The 22,857-nt window shown below is 47.2% G+C and overlaps 1 protein-coding gene and 1 long non-coding RNA gene across 3 annotated transcripts; both read left to right on the top strand.

Annotated features, from left to right (window-relative positions):
* Positions 1-1,335: 1,335 nt before the first annotated feature.
* On the top strand, positions 1,336-12,470 carry LOC144948420 (beta-1,3-galactosyltransferase 4-like). The gene is made up of 5 exons (XM_078877865.1): positions 1,336-1,641; positions 3,722-4,271; positions 5,189-5,378; positions 6,406-6,611; positions 7,374-12,470. Exons 1-5 carry the CDS (start codon positions 1,604-1,606, stop codon positions 7,722-7,724), a joined length of 1,335 nt encoding a protein of 444 aa, XP_078733991.1. The 5' UTR covers positions 1,336-1,603; the 3' UTR covers positions 7,725-12,470.
* A 3,243-nt stretch (positions 12,471-15,713) lies between these two features.
* On the top strand, positions 15,714-21,141 carry LOC144948372 (uncharacterized). Of its 2 annotated transcripts, none has more exons than XR_013640148.1 (4): positions 15,714-15,764; positions 19,718-19,784; positions 19,987-20,074; positions 21,081-21,141. It is a non-coding gene; the product is annotated as an uncharacterized LOC144948372 (long non-coding RNA). The 2 variants fall into 2 exon arrangements; XR_013640147.1 differs by lacking the exon at positions 15,714-15,764 and adding an exon at positions 18,961-18,971.
* The last annotated feature ends 1,716 nt before the right edge of the window (positions 21,142-22,857 follow it).

The following is a 22,857-nucleotide window of genomic DNA, read 5'->3' as shown; positions in this document are numbered from 1 at the left end:
GTGACCTGCAGTGTGGTGAGTGGGTTAGTGTAATGTTGTGACCTGCAGTGTAGTGAGTGTGATGTGACCTGCAGTGTGGTGAGTGAGTGGGTGAGTGTTGTTGTGACCTGCAGTGTGAGTGGGTGGGTGAGTGTGTTGTTGTGACCTGCAGTGTGGTGAGTGAGTGAGCGAGTGAGTCGTTGTGACCTGCAGTGTGGTGAGTGGGTGGGTGAGTGTAATGTTGTGACCTGCAGTGTGGTGAGTGGGTGGGTGAGTGTAATGTTGTGACCTGCAGTGTGGTGAGTGGGTGGGTGAGTCTAATGTTGTGACCTGCAGTGTGGTGAGTGGGTGGGTGAGTGTAATGTTGTGACCTGCAGTGTGGTGAGTGGGTGGGTGAGTCTAACGTTGTGACCTGCAGTGTGGTGAGTGGGTGGGTGAGTCTAATGTTGTGACCTGCAGTGTGGTGAGTGGGTGGGTGAGTCTAATGTTGTGACCTGCAGTGTGGTGAGTGGGTGGGTGAGTCTAACGTTGTGACCTGCAGTGTGGTGAGTGGGTGAGTCGTTGTGACCTGCAGTGTGGTGAGTGGGTGAGTCGTTGTGACCTGCAGTGTTGGAGAGTCGAACACACCAACCGTGTGGATGAGACGCCACGAGGCAATCCTCGGCACGCCGTGAAGTGATCGCCCAACAATCGACCCCCAGGCTGACGGAGCGATGTTGAAGCCGCAGTGTTCAGGATACGACCGTCCCGCCGGTTTGTGGTGAGCGGCTTGGAACCGAATCGACGACCTCCCGAGCTCAGCAATCACCATCGGTCTGCTCCTCTAGCTTCAATCCCACCACATTCAGCAGTGGCCACGTTAAGTGGCGGTGCAATTGCATCGCCATCCACATCACCCCTCTGGACAGGGGGGGGGATGGGTCAAGTGCGCGTTTGGTAGGAGCGCGACGGTAACTCGCTGCTCGTCACCTCGAGTCATTACGGCACCACCACCACCACCACTCCCTGCCAAGCCACTGTGGATTGTGAAGATTTTTGGAAGTGCGCGTTTGGTAGGAGCACGACGGTAACGCGCTGCTCGTCACCTCGAGTCATTACGGCACCACCACTACCACTCCCCTGCCAAGCCACTGTGGATTGTGAAGATTTTTTGAAGTGCGCGTTTGGTAGGAGCACGACGGTAACGCGCTGCTCGTCACCTCGAGTCATTACGGCACCACCACCACCCTGAACAAAGCCGTAACAACCACATGGGATTGTGAGGATTTTTTGAAGTGCGCGTTTGATCGGAGCGCGACGGTAACGCGCTGCTCGTCATTTCCAGTATTTACTGCACCACCACCCCCATCACCACCACCCTGAACAAAGCCATCATCACAAGCACTCGGGATTGTCAGATTTTTGAGATGCGCGTTTGATCGGAGCGCGACGGTAAATCGCTGCTCGTCTCCTCGAGTCATTACGGCACCACCACCACTACCACTCCCCGCCAAGCCGCTGTGGATTGTGAAGATTTATTTTATTTCTTGTCGCGGATCAACAACGAGAAGCGAGAAACCCGGGGGAGCCTCTCCTGCCTCGGCCGCGGCGACATAACGGGACCACCACCACCCCCCCCCCTTTGATGTTTAACCGTGAAGACGACACAACAACAAGATCCGGGTGAGCCACGGGCGCTGTTGACAATTCGTAAAAAATTATGATTTTTTTTTTATAAAAACCCCATTGACTGTGGTCACGCGTTAAACTGCACCGTGTGAAGACGACGCACTGCGTACACACGCGAGTGTGCCATACATTGCGCTGTATGGGTGTAGAACAAAGCTCCCACCGTACCGTCTTGGACAGGCTGGTTGCGATGCCCGGCCGCCTTTGTCTCCCCAGTGCTGCTGCTGCTGCTTCTCTATACAGACACTACGACACTTGCTCTAAGGCCGAGCCGAACGAGAGGCTCAGGACCGGTTCAGATAATCGCCACTGACGTTTAGCGGAATTGATCTAAACAATTATCGAGTAATAAACCACAATCTACTCAGTATATGCACAGCAACTGCATCATCAAGGGTCAATCCACAGCCGCATGAACGCCTAATGTATTCGAATGTAGTATCCACTACATACATTTATTAAGCAGTTAACCATTTCTTATTGCGACACATGCATATACAGTACGTATAACATTAAGTACAGTCCAACAATGTACTGTACGTACTGTACATTCACGTGTGTGTGTGTGTACAATGTCGGCGTGTGCACATTGCTTGCATGCAGGCGCAGCCCTGCAAGTGCTTGCTTCCTCCACTGCTGGCGGAAAGGGGCCACCGCTAGAGGGAGCTCGAGAGCGATGTTCGGTCTCATCAGAATCAGAATATTTATTTAGACTGCTGGAGGAATCCGATGAGCTATACAGCTTTTTTTAATGTCAAAACAGATAACCTATTGGGGCCCGGGTTAAGAACGTTACAACAACAAACAATACAAAGACACGAAATGAGTTCGAAGTATAAGAAAGGTAAACAAATCACTCAAACGCACACAAAGACAACACTAAACCACCCACATCCTGCCAGACAAAGCTCACTGAGCTATTAGCTTATTTTTCAAAGGCGCCCTGACTACCACAATTAATAGCTCAGCAAAGTGGCCCAGCATTCAGGACATTTACAGCCGAAACATCTAAATAGTATTGGTTCTTTCGGTAAAGTCACGTAGAAGGGAAATAATAAAATAATAATACTTTTTTTATGTTTTTAATATTTTATTATTTCCCTTCTACGTGACTTTAACGAAAGAACCAAGAATATGAATCCCGGCAGTCACGAAAGCTTCAAATCAAAATCTTATAAATATTGCATTCTCATTGGCGTTTGGAATGTCTCTGATTCTGACTCATTCATGGAACACAGATGCAATTGCTGTTTATTTTTACTTTATTTTGTTCTTTAATATATGGTTCTGATCTAATTATGTCGATTCATATAACGTGGCATTTTTTTATGTCGTTATGATAGTGTCGCTGTGAACCGTTTTCTGTTATCATTGTATTTGCTACAAGTTTAGTTGAACGCCATTGATGCCGTGAGCTTTGATCTCTGATATAATCCAGGTCACCCTTGTAAACAAGGCCTTGTTCACTTCTTGGTCTGAATGGGTTTCCATTTCTTGGTGAAATAAAGATTGGATTGCATTGAAATCCATATTTCTCTGGTATATGTCTGTTCTGAATACATCCCTCCCATTGATTATTTATGTGTAGATCATGGCTCTCAGAGTATTGCCAACCCAGGCTCTCGATTGAAAGCTTTGCATTATAATTTGCGTGCTTTAATTTGTCCCCGGTTTTTTGGCAGCCAATACCACGACAGGGATTGGAGCACGTGGATTCTGCCACAGCGTCCCGTCATCATAGCACAGTCAACCTGCCCATGCACGGGGCCCGTCAATCTGGCTCTACCCACGACCCCCTCGTGTGCCATGCCAGCTTTAATAGGTGCTCGCGAACAGCACTTGCACCATCGGGGGATCTTTTGTCTTTGTGTGCTTATCGCTAGGGGACACAGATGGTGCATGAGTCAATCCACGGCACCTGGGTCTGTCCCGTGACCTCCTGCCAGCGATCATTCGACATTTCACGTGGCCTTAAAGTGTACATAGCCTGGCACAAGCGCCGCGATGACGTCACCGCCACTTAGTGGCAAATGACGATTGTTGTTGTTGTTGTTGTGCTAATCTCCCTTCACAGAGAAGAGACTGGAGCCCATGCCAGCACAAACGTGTGTAACAAGAGCAGCAGCAGCAGCAGCAGCATGTGGCCAGCCACTCCATGCCGCGCGCTGTCCCGCGCCTTCCTGGCGCGCCTGTGCTTCTGGTCGCTGGCGGCGCTCTCCGCCGTCTCTGTGGCACTGGTGCTGCTGCTGTCGTACGGCGACCGCGTGGAGGAGCGCCTGCTGCTCATGCAGCTGCCGTGGCAGGCGCCCGGCTGCCGCCCGGACCGCTCGACCGGCGGCGTTTCCCCGCAGGCGCGAGCGCGGTTCCTCAGCTCCCCCGGCGAGTTGTGCCGCCCCGGGGCGGAGCCCTTCCTCCTGATCTGCGTGGCGAGCGCGCCGGAACACCGGTCGCGGCGCGAGGCCATCAGGGAGACGTGGGGCGGCGTGCGCAAGGTGGCGGTGGCTTCGGGTGGCGGTGGCCGGGCGCTGGACGTGCGCGTGGTGTTTGTGCTGGGAGTGACGCGCAGCGATCGGACGAGGGCCAGCGTGCAGAACGAGTCGGTGGAACGGCGCGACATCGTGCAGGCACGTTCCCCCCCCCACCCACACCTCTAACCTCTCTCTCTCTTCCGTGATTCCGGTGAAGGTTTTGGTTAGCAGACTGGACTTGAAATCCAGAAGTCACCAGTTCTGTTTGGATATTTTCCGTGGTTGTCTGGCACAAGTTCAAAACTTTTTTACTGAAATGTCACCACAGAACTGCTTCAGTAACCATATTTTTTTCATAGTCATCAATGCATTTATGTCAATAGTGCACAACTTTGACTTTAAAGTGGTGTTGTACGATTGAGGGATGCTGACGTATAATGGTTCGCACACTGGACTTGCAATCCGGTGGTCGACGGTTCATTTCTACTTCTTTGCCGCAAAATTTCGAAAATTGCTTCTTAAATTGGGGTGCCGCGGTGGCGAGATGTTAATTGACTCGCCTGCTAAAGAGGTTGTGGGTTCGATCCCGACCCTGACGCCTGTATATTTGGAGTTTGCATATTCTCCCTGAGGTCACGTGGATTTTTCTCCGTGTTGCCTGGTTTTTCACTCCGTATTGCCTGGTTTTTCCCTCCGTATTTAGAAACATGCTCATGCCTTACCCTAATTTTATATGCAGGCTTTCATGGTCATTATTATTATTAGTGTCTATATCCCTCCACCACTGGACAGAGCCAATCAAATCAAGTTGTCAAGTTCGCAAATATCCCAAATAATTTGGTTTTCTAGCAATCCGGAGACATTTAGAAAAGCAAGCTACATTTTGATAATATTTATACGACGAGTCGATGGGGATGACAAACGGCATCATCGGGCCTTAACAAACCTCAGCTCTTGCCTGACGCATGTGAGAGCTGCACAGCGCAACCGCGAACACTTTACCCAGTGGCACGGCGGTGAGCGGTGTTCATTCGTCACGCGTCCGCTGACGCAGAACGTCGCCCCCTGCGCAGGTGGAATTCCTCGACACGTACCGCAACCTGACGCTGAAGACGATGGCGACGCTGCAGTGGTTCGTGTCGCGCTGCCCCGGGGTGCGCTTCCTCCTCAAAGCGGACGACGACGTCTTTGTGAATCCGCATTCCCTGGTGGAACACCTGCACGGCGCTCACGGACCGGCGTCGCCAGCTGACGAGGACTACGGTAAGCAACTTTGCAGAATGGAAATAATAAAGTAATAAAAAATAAAACATAATAAAATAATTCCCACGACGTTTCGGCCACAACGCAAGCAGCCTGCTTGCGTTGTGGCCGAAACGTCGTGGGAATTATTTAATAATGTTTTATTTTTTATTATTTTATTATTTCCATTCTACGTGACTTTACCGAAAGAACCAAGATGAATCCCTGCAGTCACGAAAGCTTTAAATCGAAATTCAACTTTGTAGAGTTGTGCTTTGCAGGGGTAACTCAGGGGGTCAGAGCAAGCGATGAGCTGGCACCGCAGAGATGCTGGGTTCGAATACAGGTAGGCACACATGATTGAACCGGGTTCTGAAGTGTAGTAAGTTGATGATCTTAGCTTGGTCACCAATGTATGTACAGTGAGGGAAAAAAGTATTTGATCCTCTGCTGATTTTCCCTTTAAGAGTGTGCTCCTAATCTCAGCTCGTTACCTGTATAAAAGACACCTGGGAGCCAGAAATCTTTTTGATTGAGAAGGGGTCAAATACTTATTTTCCTCATTAAAATGCAAATCAATTTATAACATTTTTGACATGCGTTTTTCTGGATTTTGTTGTTGTTATTCTGTCTCTCACTGTTCAAATAAACCTACCATTAAAATTATAGACTTATCATTTCTTTGTCAGTGGGCAAACGTACAAAATCAGCAGGGGATCAAATACTTTTTTCCCTCACTGTATATCGCTCAGTGGGCCTTATCTGGTAAAATTATTTTTAGGGAGTACATCATTAGCGGCAGCTGGAACAGCAGCAGCATTGGCTGCCGTAAAATTATGATCAGTGGTGTAGCTTGGTTGGCATTGGTCCCGGTGCAAAGAATGAATTGGGCGGGGGGGGGGGGCCCTTGTCAAATTTCCACCCTCTTCCTAGCCTGTCGCCTGTCGCCCTCCCACCCGTGGATCTTGGTGCATTCACTGGGCCATGCCACCACGCCGAGTGTTTGTGTACACACGCTTGTGTTGGATGGTCACTGTTGGAACGCCAGGTGGCGGAGGCAAAGGCGGCGGTGTTGGCAGCGGCGGCGGCGAAGGAGGTCATGACCTCTACCTGGGCCGCGTGCACTCGCGGGTGAGGCCGAACCGGGACCCGGCGAGCAAGGCGTTTGTGAGCGACGAGCGCTTTCCGGGCGACCACTACGCCCCCTACTGCAGCGGCACCGCCTACGTCCTCTCCGGCAGCGCGGCGCGCAAGGTGCGCAAACCCTAACATGCGGCATCGTCGTCATCATCAACGTCATCATCATCAGCCGTGACCTATCTACTGATGGTAGATAGGTCACGGCTGATGATGATACTTTTCACTACGATGTCTCCATGAATTAATTTTACTGGCTCCAAGGGTTGTTCCCAGTGTACCTCTACCTCTGGTCTTTTTGCGCAATTTTCAGCTTTTGTTCCATTAAATTATCAGTGTCCATTGCATATTTCCAATCAATATGCCATGGCAGGTAACATACACTGATTAAATACATACTTTTTTTACCACTTTGGTATGTTGCTGATCATTATTAAGTTCAGTTTATTATTGTGCTTTATTGTTATCGATAAACACGTCTATATATACACCTCCTATTAACCGCTCTTGCAGTTATACGTTCCCCCGAGACGACCAGGTTCGAGCGCCTATTAAGGCCAACATGGAACACCAGCGGGTCGGTGTTGCCAGCACCATGCCTGGCCACCTCCCAGGCGTTGATATTCACGTACCACACCAGGAACTCATTTAAGTCTGAGTCTACCCAGAGGAGGCTCAAGACAAGTTCAAAGACCGCTTACCACCGCTGTTATGTGCGGTTGAGAATCGAACTCCGGTCCTAGGGCCTGTAGTGCCATACGCCAAGGCCCGCTTTTATGTTTACTCTCCGCCACAGTACAGCTCCATCTCTGTGCTTGTTAACCGTTCTCTCTCTCTCTGCCCGTCCATCCGCTCCTCCGCGCTCCCTCCTCCCGCAAGGTTCTATCCACTGCTCTGCTGCTGCCGGCGCCGCTGCTGCCGCTGGAGGACGTGTTCGTGGGCGAGTGCGCCCGGCGCGCTGGCCTGCGGCCATCGCACACGGCGCTCTTCTCGGGCTCACTGCGCCTGCCCTTCAACCGCTGCTGCTACGGCCGCATCTTCTCGTCGCACCGCATGGAGCCTGCCGACCAGCGGCGAGCGTGGAGCGTGCTGCGGGGCCCGCCCTGCTCGCACGTCGAGCGACTCGCCGGCTTCGCCGTGTGCCGCGCCCTCGGGATGATCGCCGGCGCCTGGGCCTCGCTCGTGGGGCGGCAGTCGAACATCACCGCGTCGGCGAGCGGATTCGCCTGACTGCCATCCGTCCCGACCCACTTCTGGGCTGACGATTTGTGTGGAGGTGGACGGGCGTGCGGTTCGGAGGGGTTCATCACGGCCGTGTCGGTGACAAGGGTGGCTTAGAGGGGTGCGTAATGGCTGTGTCGTTGACACTGCGCAGGCAGTCTGACACAAGTGTGAAACTTTACTGACGAAATTAAAACCCGCAGGACTGAGCCAGTGACTTCACCGGGGGGTGTCAATCAAATATATTTTTGATATATGTCAACAGCTGTAAACCTGTGATTTTAAAGTGTTGTTTACTTGTTAATGGTGCCGCTGTGGTGTAATGATTAGCAAACTGGGACTTGCGATCCAGAGTTTGCCGGTTCAATTTCATCCGATCTCCTGGCACGGCAGTTGTAACAACAAAGTTTCTGAAATCCAACCCCACTGCCTCTGTCCATCCAGCAGTTTAAATGGGCATCACCGCGGTTGATCTTCAGTTTGCGTGTGGCGGGGTAAAGTGTGGGTTTTCCCACCTCTTCCAAGATGTCTGACCAGTGAGGAAGCATAGGCCAAGTACCATCTAGATATACTGTTTTAGAAGGGCTCAATCGAGCTCCCTTCAAGTACCAGTAGTTGCACAAGCCGCAGTTTCACACTGATGCCAGACAGCTTAGGACACTACCGAGGTGTATATACAACGTAAGCGTTTTCTGTGGTTGGGGTTGAGTCTTTTAATTCGCTGTACACTTAAAACTACAGTCCACAAATAGGCTGCCGGTGGCCTTGAGGACTCATAATGGCCATGTTGGAGACAATGCACGGTCATCATCAACTTTCTGGCTGGATTATGCATCGGGTACCACGAATCATTTATTTCATTGGGTATTCTATTTTCAAATATTTACCCGCGGAAATATTTGTTGTTAAACGATTGGAATTGATCTCATCGAGCTTGAAAAGCACATGGCGCCTGTGTTGAACAAAGCCTTGTGATAGAGGTACCACCAAGGCTTCCTTGCCCAGGAATTGGTCAAACCCTCATTGTGGGACTCTTAACAAAACAGTTTCAGTTTAATTTATTAGGATTTACCCTGTGAGCCATTCGGCTCTTGATTTGGGTTCAACCGCAACAAACAATAAAATTACAAGATACACCTAAAATTCATCGTACACAAATCTAAACATCACATACGTAAACAATAGAATCCTACAGAAAAAGCACAACCCATCCAGGCTGCGTACAGAAAGTGCAAAAAAATCCATTTCTATGTTTGATTCCAATAACAATCATAATACAATACAGATAAAAAAATTAAGTAATAATCTATACTAAATAAAAAAATCGGGCCAAACCAAGCCCCTCTAAAACTTACTAAAACAATGCTATATAAACAACGTAACAGTTTTCCCAACAAATGTGATTAAAAGTTTACAATAGCGACACACACAACACAATTCACTAAACCTAGCATCCTTCACTAGCTGCATAAGTCAATCCGTAACAGCCGGATTAACAATAGCAGTAGCATTGCACTATAATAAAAATACCTAATAAGTTTAGGCTCTCACTGGGTAGTTCCACAAACTAGGCACATTGATATTTAAACTTTCATCATAATAGTGATAATAAAAATCTACTTTTATTATGCGCACATTTTCATGAAATCGCGAAATAAATTCCATTCGTGGCACAGGTGGCACACGGCGAGGCTCTGGGCTCCCCCTACGCCCAACGGAACAGTCACCCGTCTCGATTTAAAGCTTTCGTAACTGCAGGGATTCATCTTCTTGGTTCTTTCGGTAAAGTCACGTAGAAGGGAAGTAATAAAATAATAATAAAAATATATAATAAAATATTTTATTATTTTTTTGTTTTGTTATTTTATTACTACCCGTCTCTTTAAAGTGGTGGTGGGTTTGACACTACCGATTCGTGCTTATTGGGGCGTCATTTTAAAGACGATGATAATGCAGAAGACGCGGCTTGTGAAGTAAGCTACGTACATGGAATGCACTGTCACCATCCGAGCATTGATGGGAATGATAATGCAGAAGACGCGGCTTGTGAAGTAAGCTACGTACATGGAATGCACCGTCAACATCCGAGCATTGATGGGAATATTCGGTTCAGAGTTCATCGGACAGCCCTTGCTGTTGGATGAGCAATTCTCCCTTGTCAAGAGAGGTGCACATGTTTTTTTAAAACATAAATTACAGTCCTACTTACTCCTTGGTTTTTTCGGTAAAGTCATGTAGGTGAAAACCAAATAAAAATAAAACAAGTAAATTAATTATTTATTTAAAAAAAAATTTCACCTACGTGACTTTACCGAAAAAACCAAAGAGTATGGATCCTTGCAGTCACGAAAACTTCAAATCTGGAATACAGTCCTAGTATTACATTAATGATGTCCGACACCTTTAAGGTGTCTTGAATATACTCGTTTTCAGTTGCGATACTGAAATCTATGAATATAGCAGTTTCAGAAACAAAAGTGCAACTGAAAATGCATTGGACTCATGGTCGGCACATCACTGTATGTCTTTGCTTGAGTAGAATAGAAGCCATATTTTTTGTTTCCGCGTATTATTGTTCAATAGTTTTTCTACGTTTTAATTGTTTTACAAATTGTCGTGTGTCTGCGTGTGTTTGCGATATTTTAAAGTTTTGCGTGAGAAGTCAACGGTATCAAAATCAGCAGTGGAATAGTAATGCTCATTTCTGTTGGGCGCCCCAAATCAAGAGTTAAAATACCACATTCCGATGATGAGGATCATAACTACTGGTGACTTACCACAAAGCGGTACTCATTTTATTGAACCTGGAGTATATGATGATGATGATGATGATGGAGAGAGTTGGCTTTCAATGGGGATTTGAACTCATAACTTTCTGATTTGAGTCTCGTACCCTGGCATACCATCAACTGATTACGTCTATATATTTTTTAAGTAATACGAACATTTTAAATGGTGAGTTTATAGAACAATAACGATATTTAACAATGGGGGTGTTTTATAAAAAAAAAAATTGAAGGTGCCAAAAATATGTTTTTGACATTTTCCATTTTACTCAAATGTTAGCGTTGCTACTTCCACGTGCAATCTATGTATCAAATGAATGAATGCAGTTAGAATGGGCGTCTCTGGGCTCGTAATGGCTGTGTCTATTACACTGATCCGGGGTGAACGCGATCACGTTTACTCATTCTGGGTTTCAGCCGCCCGTGTTTCAACCACGTTCTCAAGTGTGGCGAGTTGATGATGGTCTCAACCCGGTCCCCAGTGACTGCACAAAAAAAATCCATCACATGCCATTATATATATAGTTTTACTTACTTCAGTTGTGAGCATTTTCCTGTCATTAAGACACCGTGTGAACCACTCGTGCGCAGATGAAGACAGCACTGGATCATTATTGTAGTGAGAGTGTGAAAGGACATGACGTCATAATGTCAACATATAAAACCGTGTAACCGTGGCACACCATAGAAGGTTGCTAGAGTCGAGGACATCATCTCGAGTGAAAGAAAGTTCAAAAGTTCATTTATTAGGTATAGCCCTGTGAGCCATTCGGCTCTTGAATCGGGTGCAACCGCAACAAACAAAAACACATGAACAAGAAAACATCTTAAAGTGACTATGTGCAAACAGAAAATCCAAGAAAAGACAGCAAAATATTGCAGAAAGAGAACCTGAAAGGGAAGAGAGTTGAAGAGGGCACTGCTCAAGATGAGCAGCAGGAGGAAATACGGAGCGCCAATCAGGAAGGGGTGGAGGGGAGAGAAGGAATGACCTGGTCAGGATATCTGGGATGAGAGAATGATGATGAGAGGGCAGTGAAAGGAGGGAGAGATGAGGATGGAGGAAGCATAAGTGAGCTGCACGTAGCAGCATTTGTTTTAACAGGGTGGTGGGGGTGGGATTCAGAGTGGGGGTGGTCACACACAAATCACGTAATTTACAGCGGGCGTGAGCTGATGTATTCAGATTTGTGAATCCACTCCTGAATAAAGGCCTCCCCACACCGTGTCAGTCATATGGGTTGATTGGTAGTCAATTTAAAAAGTCCACAGTGCTTTCACGAGCATTAGGCAGGCGATGCTTTTAGCTTACGATGGCCTAATTAGTGGAAATTCCACTGTTTCCATGGAAGGAGAAACAGCACCTCTGTCAAATTCCCTCAGAGGTGTTCTTTATCACACGGATCCAGGAGGAATGATGATGATGATGCGAGTCGGCTCCTGGTAGGGATTTGAACTCCAGCAGAAAATAACGTGTGTAAGAAGACGACGACATTGATTTTAAATGTTAACTTTTAGTGAAGGGATTTTATTCATCTGCGTATATCCATGTTTACAATGCACTATACATGTTGCTGGGGTTAGTGAGCGAGACTGGTGCCATACATCTACACAGTTGTGAGCTTACAAGCAGAAGATTTGTGAGGTTTTTTGCCTCCGTGAATTTGCACAGAATTGTGCCATGGTATTATAATTTGTCCAAATGCGTAGTTTAACATTTTTATATTAGAACAATGGGGAGGATTGTTTCATGACTGTGTCTGATGTACCTTGGATTTATCCTCGTCATTTTTGTCTTCACTATTGCCCTCGATTTCGATTCTCGTACATGCAGTTGATTTTGTTTTGAAAAGTTCAGTAATTCGCATGGGTGAAATATGAAATCATTCTCTTTATAAAAACACAAAGGTAATGTATTTTTAAATAATCAATGCTAAGGTACTTGATTAAAACCCTGGGTTTTGATGTCTCTCATTGAACAACTACTCGAGTGAGAGACCCTGGGGTGGTACCTTTTAAGTCGTGATTTGAACTGTGCATCTGCTGTCCCATTGCAACGAAGCAAGCCAAAGTCATCGCCATCCTGAAACCCAGAAAGCCGCAAGACTCACCCTCCAGCTACAGACTCAACAAATCCCTCATTCCTCCACCTACAAGCTGAAGGAACGAGCCACGCTTGCCAGACTTTGCCCCAATATCGACTGACAACTTTCCTCTAGATGAAGCCGGATTTTCGAACTGGCTGTAGCGGCTGCTATGAACAAATCGCAACCTTCACCCTCATTGAAAACCGGCGAGGCAATGATTGGCCTCTCTGCTGCCTGTGACGCTGTTTGGCGTCACGGCTTGCTGCTGAGTTGGTCAAGATCATCGTATGCCACTCTACTGTACAGCAACCGTACACTTAGGATGTGCACCTCATTGGTGAACACAGCCGTTGCAAGAGAATCGTGATCAAAGGCGTCCCTCAAGGTCTCGGTACGAGTGTTTAACAAATATAAGTGACCTGCCATAGATGCAGAAGCCATAGCCCTTGCCTGTCCAGGGCACAAACCTCGAGAACATTGCCAATACTCTGAACAGCTGATCTACCGTTATTAGATGCATATTTCCGTAGCTGAAGTTTCTGACAAAATCCCTTCAAAACCACCGGATGCGCTTTTCACCTGCTGCCACCCTACAAGTGTCCTTCTGCGGTGGCTCAGTGCGCTATGATCCCACTCCAAGATATCTAGGTGTTATAGATTTCAGCCTGGCCTTCATGTCCCACATGAAACAGATCTGTGAAAAGACCAAATCAAGAATCGTCCCACAACAGAAACTTGGAACGACCCGGGTCATCTCGGCTGATGTGCTGCGAGCTGCCGCTCTTTTATTGGCAGAGTCACTGCCCTGCGATCTGAGCCAGAATCTCGTACACAGACTGCTGAATGGACAATTAACTGGAAAACTCAAAGTGACGGCAAATTCCTGGCTCCATGTTCTAGTGAACATTCTGCAGAGATGTTATTGCCAATGACAACCTACCCATCAGCTAAGAGCTCGGCAATGATCATTGCCACCGGATCCAAGTCTCGATCCTCATCCTGGGATCGCTCCGTCACCATCCTCGAATCTCACCCAGATCTGGAAGAATGTTGACGGTGGACTAATGCGAACATCCAAAATAAACACCTCGCTTGAGACTCAAACCTCCTGGCTTTGACATTCCTTGAAGACACTGGTGTAACCGCCAACCACATCAAATAATCAACATAGATGTGAAATTAAATACATTATGAGCGACAGTTTGATTGTGGCCATGCGACCCAAACTACTGTAGTCTGCATTCCATCATTGAAGGAACAGCAAAACTACATTCACCCCTGAAGCCTTCTTGTGGGCTAGCGGATCTTGACGTTGGCGCTCAGCTCCTGAACATTGATATTGTTACGTGCAAGAAGCCAGGACATTGGGCTATCAAACCACCGATGTTGGCCTCGGTGAACAAATACTCAACTTATAATCGCACCGAATCTGCACCCTTTGTGCGATTTGAGATCCGTTATCTGGGGGTCCCAAGGATACGATTCCCATGTCGGCTACAACGGAGCCAGCGGTCTTTCGAGTTTCATGTTCAAGCCGCGTGTTTGGACTTGACACAGGAGAGCCATTGTCTGAGCCATTTTCTTTAAACTCGCTGTGGATGTGTCCACGTCAATCGAGTTTGTTGGAGCGATGGGAGCTCAACCTAATGCTGGTATTGTGGTGTTTCTGGTGTTGTGGCTATTGTTGTGTATAGGCTAGGAAATGGCTAGTCGTGGTTACAGTTGGGGTTAACCACTCATCGTGATTGTTAGACCTCTGCCCAGGATTGTAGTGATGGAAAAACGCTTGGGCAGGGCGAGTATTAGAGTTGGATATAGTTAATCTGTTTAAGCTTGTGGCAGGATTGAAACAGTATCTCGTCTGAAACAAGAAATTACGTTCCTGGTATGTGAATGCAGATGAAAGCAGATGACGTATGCATTTCGTGGCACTGAAGATTCAAAAAGAATGTGACTGGAGTACTTTGTAGACATCAGCAGGAAGAGAGGAGTTGTAATTGGTGGGGCACGTGTGTAGGATGGAGGAGGGTAAGTTACCGAGACACATCAGAGTGGCATCCAAGAGGAAGACCTAAAGCCACATGGTGATGATGAGGTCTCAAAGAACAAACCTTGAAGGATGTGTTAACTGCGTCACAAGGATTACGGCAAAAGCCATAATCTCACCCTTATCCATAATCATGTCAGCCAGTGCAGTTAAACCCACTACCATTTCCATCACTTCCATCTCTTCTATCTCTAATGCCGCTTTAGTCAACGCCTGAAATGTAGTGTCCACTTTTAGGTCTTCCTTTGTAAAATAAAAAGTGAAAGTGATGTTCTGCTAAAATGAGCCTTGAGCCAGTGCTCATCTCCTGCTGAGAACCCGGAGCCAGCAGTGAAAATTTCACATGGCAGGGGGGGGTCTATTCATAGGATACCCACTGTTGACCACGCAAAGTAGTGTTTTATTGTATCGCCCCCGGAAGGATGATGGGCTGAGTGAACCCCCCCACCCCCAAACAAGATGTGAACTCGCAACCTTGTGATTGCAAGCCACTTGCTCAACCGCAGAGCCACTTGGCCTGGTTTGTTTTGCGCAACAGGTGTCCTTACGGGACCTTTAAATCTCATCACCAACAGCTGAGATGTCACTGACTTTTGGGTTCCACTCAAATGCCTGATGAATGATAACGTCACGATACCAGGAAATTTAGTATTTTTTGTGTGGACATTTATTCCGTGATAACTTTCTGAAGTCAGACTCATTGCAGCCTCATCCTCAGGCATGATATAATCTGCATGTTTTTACTTGTGTTTAGGTTATTTTACAATAAGTATTGTTTATGATGTGAACACTTAAAGTGATAATGTTGTGCTACCCACTACGAATGCAGTTAAAAATAAATGCAATTCAGTCTTATTGTTGTGCCTTGTGTTTAAGTAATGTGTCGAGTGGCCGGTGACTCAGGCTGTGTCAAAGCACTGAGCTGGCAGCGTTGAGATTCTAGGTTTGAGAATTCAGCACCAAAGATTAGTGTAAGCTCGCCTCCCCATCACCGGGAGGTGAGGAATGGTGATGATGGTGGCTCATGTCCCCACCAAAGATGAACATCAGTGGAAGGATGCAGGCAAGGCTGAGGAGTCCATTTCCTTCTATGACCTGTCCCAGATGCTGGCTGAAGTCATCCTGTTGGGTAACTTTGTGTGTCCACCTGCTTGTGTGTTCACTTGTATGCGTGTTTTGTGTGTGGTCACCTCTGGATATATATTCATCTGTTTTTCCTTGTATATGTTTGTTCACCTGTGGGTGTGTTATGCTTGTGAAACGTGGACCCCATGATGGGGCATCTTTGCCGGTGAGAAACATTTAGGCTGGCCTGCCTACGATCTTTCCTGGGTTTAACCTGGCTGGATTGTGTGAGAGGCACACAAATCCTTGAAAGATCGGGATAAAGTCCCATCGGTGAGCTCCTCCGGCAGGCAAGGCTGCGTTGGCTGGGTCATGTAGCCCGCATGCCCAGCCACCGCATGCCTAAACAGCTTTTGTTTGGCCGGATCGAGGGGGCTAAACGGGCGCGGCAGGGGCTAGAGAAGATATGGAGTGATGTGATACAGGAGGATGTGGAGCTGAGTGGACTTGCCGATGACTGGTACCAGCGGTGTCAAGATCGGCCTCTGTGGAGGAGACTCGTGAAGGATGCTACTGGGCGAGTTGGAGGCAGTCGCCCTCCAACAACAACGGAGGGCGGAGGCGCGACGCTCACAACAACGAGCGGAACGCCGGGTGGCTAAAGCACAGCAAGTTGACACAGTAGGGGGTACAGGTGGTGCATCAGCCAGTCATCTCAGTCGACCCATGGCCAGCGACCGTTCGACACTTCACGTGGCCTTGGCGTGCACATAGCCTGGCACAAGCACCGTGTTGACGTCACCGCCACTTAGTGGCGAATCGCGATTGTTGTGTTAACCTGTGCTTTCATCTAAATGTGTACCTGTATGTGTTTACATGTGTGGGTGGGAAGTGTTAGTGTTGTGGTCAGCGCACTGCATGACGAACCAGTCGACCCATGTTCGATTCCCACTCACGGCCACTAACACCAGTGACGATAGTCTGAAGCCGTGCTGGCTCTCCCCTAGGTCGACTTAACCTCAAATTGGTACCTGATGCGGTATGTAAACATCGCCATGGTGCTGGCCACCCACCCCATCGTGTGAGACAGCAGTGAGTATGAGACAGTGTGAGAGTTTGAGAGTGTGATCGTGAGTCTGAAAGTGAGTTTGAGAGATTGAGACAGTGTGAGAGTGAGTGTGAAAGGGAGACTCAGTGTGATAATGAGACAGTGAGTGTGAGAGTGTGATAGTGAGTCTGAGAGTGAGTGTGTGAGAGAGTGTGAGAGTGAGTGTGTGAGAGTGTGATAGTGAGTGTGTGAGAGAGGGAGTTTGAGAGTGAGTGTGTGAGAGTGTGATAGTGTGTGTGAGAGTGAGATTAAGAGTGTGAGAGTGAGTGTGTGAGAGAGTGAGTTTGAGAGTGAGTGTGTGAGTTTGAGAGTGTGATAGTGAGTGTGTGAGAGAGAGAGAGTGTGATAGTGAATGTGTGAGAGAGTGAGTGTGATAGTGAGTGTGAGAGTGAGTGTGTGAGAGAGAGTGAGTTTGAGAGCTGCGGATCTTGAGTGACTAAGTGGGGTGAGTGGCTGGGTGAGTGGCTGTGTGACTGGGTGGGAGATGGACTTAAACCGGCGACCTCGGCATCACAAGTCCAGTTAGTTCACAAAAACCTCTTCGTGTGGTGGGGCAAGGTGTGACTAATGCCACCTTGTGCAGGACTTGTTCGGCCAAACACACCCACAACTCGGGGCCCTTCAATGTGGAGTGTTGTGTGTTCTCCCCGTGTGTGTGTGCTTACTCCCGTAGCAATATATAATCTGCAAATGTCTCAATAGTGATGAGACACGTAGCAGCAGTAACAACACCATTGCCTCCTCCTGCACAAACACAGTGTCGGAGCTCCTAGGTGCTGAGGACTTGTGGGGTAACAGAATGTTTATTTTTCGATTTAAAGCTTTCGTGACTGCAGGGATTCATCTTCTTGGTTCTTTCGGTAAAGTCACGTAGAAGGGAAATACTAAAATAATAAAAACATAATAATATAATATAATAAAATAATATAATAAACTAATATAATAAAATAAATCTCTCTTTATTTTATAATGTTTTCTTTTATTATTGTATTATTTCCCTTCTACGTGACTTTACCGAAAGAACCAAGAAGAAGAATGTTTATTTTTATTGCAGGACTCCCATCAAGCTCTTCATCACAGATGTCCAGTAAGGGCGGGTAAGAACTTTGTCAGCAACAACAACACAAAAACACGATGGGAGTGCAAAGTGTAGGAAAGATAAACAAGTTAACTTAAAAAGAGATAGATAAAACAAGTATGTTTATGTTAACAGGTAAAGTCGACTGAGGTATCAAGTTATTTATCGGTAGCGTGTGTAATGCTGTGTTCATACTAACGTTCACGTGGAATCTTAACCACTCTGTCATGCTGTGGCTTAACATACACCGACACACACATTTCAGTTATACAAAGTATAGGCATTGAAAACACGACTTTAACATTCTTTACTTGTGCAAGTTTATATTTTTTAAAGGTATAAAACAAGTTTTTTAATGCATACACTTTCCTTTGCACTCTAAAACAGAACATTCTTTTCACCACGGAAAATGTAGGACTATAAATGATTAAAATTAAGTAAAAAAACATGACCAGTCCCAGGATGTGCGGGAACTGTTTAATTAAATCTCGATTTGTGGCGCGAGGCGTCTTAATTGTAGAAGATTGCGGCTCCGTCGCCTTCGTAGATCGCAGGATATTAAGCGTCAAAGACTTGAAGGACGATAAACAGACAACACGGCAAGTGCAATGAAAGTGTGTAACAAACAGGCGCACTCCACGATACCGTGGCGAGGCCTTGGACGATGTTTCTATAGCGCCAGTTGCCTCGTGTTGAGGCCGAGTCCACCTAGAGGGAGGCCCCGCGGTGTTGGCTGTGAGCGGCCATCGAAGCCGGGAGAGACCCACGGGGGCCGTAGCCCCGCCCCTCTCACCCCAATACCCCCCGCTGGCCCCTCCCCCGCCGCCCCCTCCCCGATGGGGCCGGATGACGTCACAGGGCGCGCCACTGTTACGTCACTGCCACCAAGTGGCGAAGGGCGGTTATTGCGGGGCGGGGGGATGCCAGGTGGTCACGTGGCACTACCGCGGGACTGTGACATCACTAATGACGTGTTCCCTACGTCATCGCTTCACGTGCGTCGTTACCTCATTGACGAGATTTTCACGGAGAAGACGGCCGCACTAAGCAGCAGCAGCTGAAGCCATCCCGAGCGAACACTTGATGTGGGTTTGTGTTGATGTTGTTCTGTGTTTATCATGTGGGTCCGTGTTAATAACGTGGGTCCATGTTGATGAAATGGGTCTTTGTTGATGTGGGTCCGTGTTGATTATTTGAGTCTGTATTAATAATGTGGATCCGTGTTGATGTGAGATCTTGGTGAACATATGGGTGCTTGTTGAGGCCATGCTTATGGGGGCGTCTATAAATGACGTCACGCACCTAGGGGGGGGGGGTGGTCAGACATTTGTGACGATGTGTAACCAGGGGGGGGGGTGAGAAATGTGACGTCGAATCAAAATGCGCAACTTTAAATATAGACAACACCTTCTACTTAATTAAATAGACGTTTTAATAATGTTTTCTCCTACAACATCAGTGTGCAGCGTCACATTAAATACGCATCACAATGACAATAGTTTAAAGCGATTTGAAGCATGTGTTATTTGGGGGGGGGGGGCAGAGCTTTGTGACGTCATAGTTGAGGGGGGTCTGACTTTTTGCGACGCCGTGTGGCGAGGGGGGGGGGGGTCAAAAATCGTCCAAAATCGCGTGATGTCATTTATGGATGGCCCCTAAGTCGCGGGCACAAAAACATAGGAGCACAGAAGTGCAGTACAACAATGGCTTTTGAACCAATGCCGCACCCATCACCCCCCACTTCCCCCGTGACTCGTATAGAGTCATAAGAAATGATGCCATTGTGCAGCCTAGACTCTGTCTGACCATTATGTTCATCTGCTATCCATAGAGACCCAGAACCTGAGAAAAACAATATCACCTCTGCGGATCCTGCTCCGCAAGTCACCGACATGGAGGTACGGTTTCCTCGATTCGTGTGGTAAAGTAGAGGTGGTAATGTGATTCACGCCAATATTTTCATTCTCTATCCCTGTGCCTACCTGGCACCCTGTTTACTTGTGTGCGTGTCTCTCTGTGTGTTTATCAGAATGCCCCAACATTTTGTTGAAGCTTGTATGGTGGACCGTTCGCTTTGCCTTTTTCTTTGTGTGTGTATAGACAAGCCATTCTGAAAATGCGTGTGCATGCTGCAGGACGTGGAGTGCACTGCTCTCGAAGAAAAGGATCCGGAGCAAATCTCCCAAAGGTAATAACAGAAATGAGAACATCACTGTGGTCATCGTGCGTGGAGCACGTCACTCTGGTCATGTTGCTTGGGGCGGAGTGACGTTATGTCGGCCATGTCACATAGTGGATGTTACGTCGGCCATTTTTCATAGTTGAGCGGTGGGGGGGGGGTCACTTGCGTCGGCCATATTACATAGGGGATATCGTGTCAGCCATGTTGCATAGGGCTTGCACAGGGGATTTCACGGTGACTGTTGAATGGGGGACGTGACAGCCATGTTGCATGGGGGACGTCATGATGGCGATGTTTCAAGGGTTGATGTCAGATCAGCCATGTTGTGTGGGAAAAATCAAAGTAGTCGTTGCATGGAGGCATGTTTATGTTTTCAGGTGATTAGCAGCTGATTGGCTGGTGCAGTGGGACAGATAATGTAATGCAGCTCTTACGAAAGCAAGAGTTATGATTTAACCATGACGACCATATTTATTTTGATATTTTCTCTTAAGATGGTTACAATCATTATTCGATCGTAGTCTGCTAAACTTACTTTGCAAAGGTGACGTTCTGTCCTAGAGAATCAGTACTGTAACAACATCAACTGCAATATGAATTTCTATGGGATCTAAACTTTGGACAGTAGGGTGGCAGCGCAGTGGGTATAACACTTCGTATGTCTCATAACAAGATGTAGAGGACCTGAGTTTGATTTCCGACTCTGGTGCCTTCCCTGTCTCGAATATATACGTTCTCCTGTTGTGCATGGGTTTCCTCTGCGTTTTCCAGCTTTATCCCAAAGCTAGAAAAAAACCTACACAATGTTACATATATACATCGGCCAAACATCCCAAATGCTGAAAAGTTACACTGCAAATGACTCAATTGAGATTCCATGTTACATTGCCCCGTACTCCAAAATCTTGCCAGGAACCTCCCGAGAAGGAGTCTTGAGACTAAGTGATGCTTTGTTGGGTAAACAATGGTAATAATTTTACCAAAATAATTGCTGTTCTTTTTATGTCTGCAGAAATCCGGAAGATTTTTGGCACTAATTTCCTAACTAATGACCAGCAGAAGGAACTCGCTGCCATAAGTAAAATATGGTACTTTGGGCTGCACAACGTCGCCTTGGGTACAAACAATGGTGGCTATGATGACGAAAACCATGATTACATCACGGTAAGACTCCCCACAAAACACTGGCCTTGGGGACGGTGATCACCTGGCCCAGCAGTCGTGCGTTCGTGGCGTGTTCAATTGCGACATGCCGCCCTGCTTATTTCTTCTGGTGTCATCAAAATCATCACACACACACATACAGTGACATCGTGCACAGTTTCCTCACATGCAGTATCAGGACACACAACATCACCATGCACACCATCATCAGCCATAAGCATCCTTCCAGTTAGCATTTTCACACACTGCGTTATCACACAGTATCATAAAAATCCCGGCGGACACCCTGGTTCATACTGCAATGTGTTTAAACCATTAAATTATATGCGCTGTCTGCTTCACAGTGGACATTAAAGATGACGTGACTTCATAAAAAACTTGGAGGCCATTTTGTACCGGCTTCGCGGCCCATATTGGACTAATTTGGAAACGCACCTGCAAACTACCAAATTGGGAATACACATATTGCAGCAATCATGGCTCACAATTGGCAGACCAATACCCACCTGCAGGCCAGATGCTGAGTAACTATCTGCTCTGCAGGGACATCTGCAACTGGGGATGCCCTCATATTGATAAACATACACAATGTAATTGAAGTTGGCTAAGCATCCCAATGCTGAAAAATGCTTTCAGGTCACAGGACAGACCCTAGCTGAGACCGAACTGATGTCGGTTTGAATGATGTCATCAGTGGACACCCACTATCACAGTGGAAAAATGGCATGTGCATTGTAGAGATGACAAGCCAATGGTCAGTGGACAGATCAGCTCCACGGTAGGTTCTGGTGTCAAGGACTTTGGCCCGCATTCACTGTTCCGTCACTATATCGTCCAACAGAGGTTCTTGTTTGGACGTGTGACTGCAATGATCTTATGCTGCAACAGTGTGTTGGTGATTATAAGCTCACAGTGGTAACACCGTGTTGCCACGCCACCACCCAAATGACAACTGTTTTATTCGTCTTCAAAGAGTGCGGAATTGGCACACATTAAATGAGCGTCAATTGAAATCAGTGACTTAACCGCCGCGCGATTGTTGTGCAGTTCAAGAACGAACACCTCAACTACCGCTACGAGGTGCTGGAGACGATTGGGTTTGGGGGTCAGGGCCAGGCGATAAAGTGCCTCGACCACAAGACCAACACCATAGTAGCCGTGAAGATGCTCAACATCCCGTCGAGGTAAGGTTTCACAGCAGCATGGAACCTATTGAGGCTGACATTGTTAATTTTATTCATCGTGGGCAGCCGTGTGGTTTTAAGTGGATATTTGTGCCTTACAGCGACAAGGGACCTGGGTTCGATTCCTGACTCAGGCACCTTCTTAAATCGAGTTGGTAATTTGTCCCCCTGGTCTGCATCAGTCTCCTCTGCGTTCCCTGGTTTCCTCCCAAGTGTATAAAAAAAACAACGCAACTGATAATTGGCAAAACGTCCAAATACTACAAATATCACCTTCAAATGAGTAAATTTGGGATTAAATATATCATTGGCCCCTACTCTGAAGCTACTGCAGACTGTCTGTTAACCACCATCGCCTTCCTTCGTGCTCGTGTTGCGCTATGGGAGCCGTGTTCGTCGTCACGGCCTCTGCCTTGGCCTCGAACACTCGGGCTCATCTCA

The sequence above is a fragment of the Lampetra fluviatilis genome, chromosome 49 (assembly GCF_964198595.1).
Source record: "Lampetra fluviatilis chromosome 49, kcLamFluv1.1, whole genome shotgun sequence".
Lineage (NCBI taxonomy): Eukaryota > Metazoa > Chordata > Hyperoartia > Petromyzontiformes > Petromyzontidae > Lampetra > Lampetra fluviatilis.
Note: the sequence above shows the minus strand (reverse complement) of the source record. Positions and strands in the feature narration are given on the sequence as shown.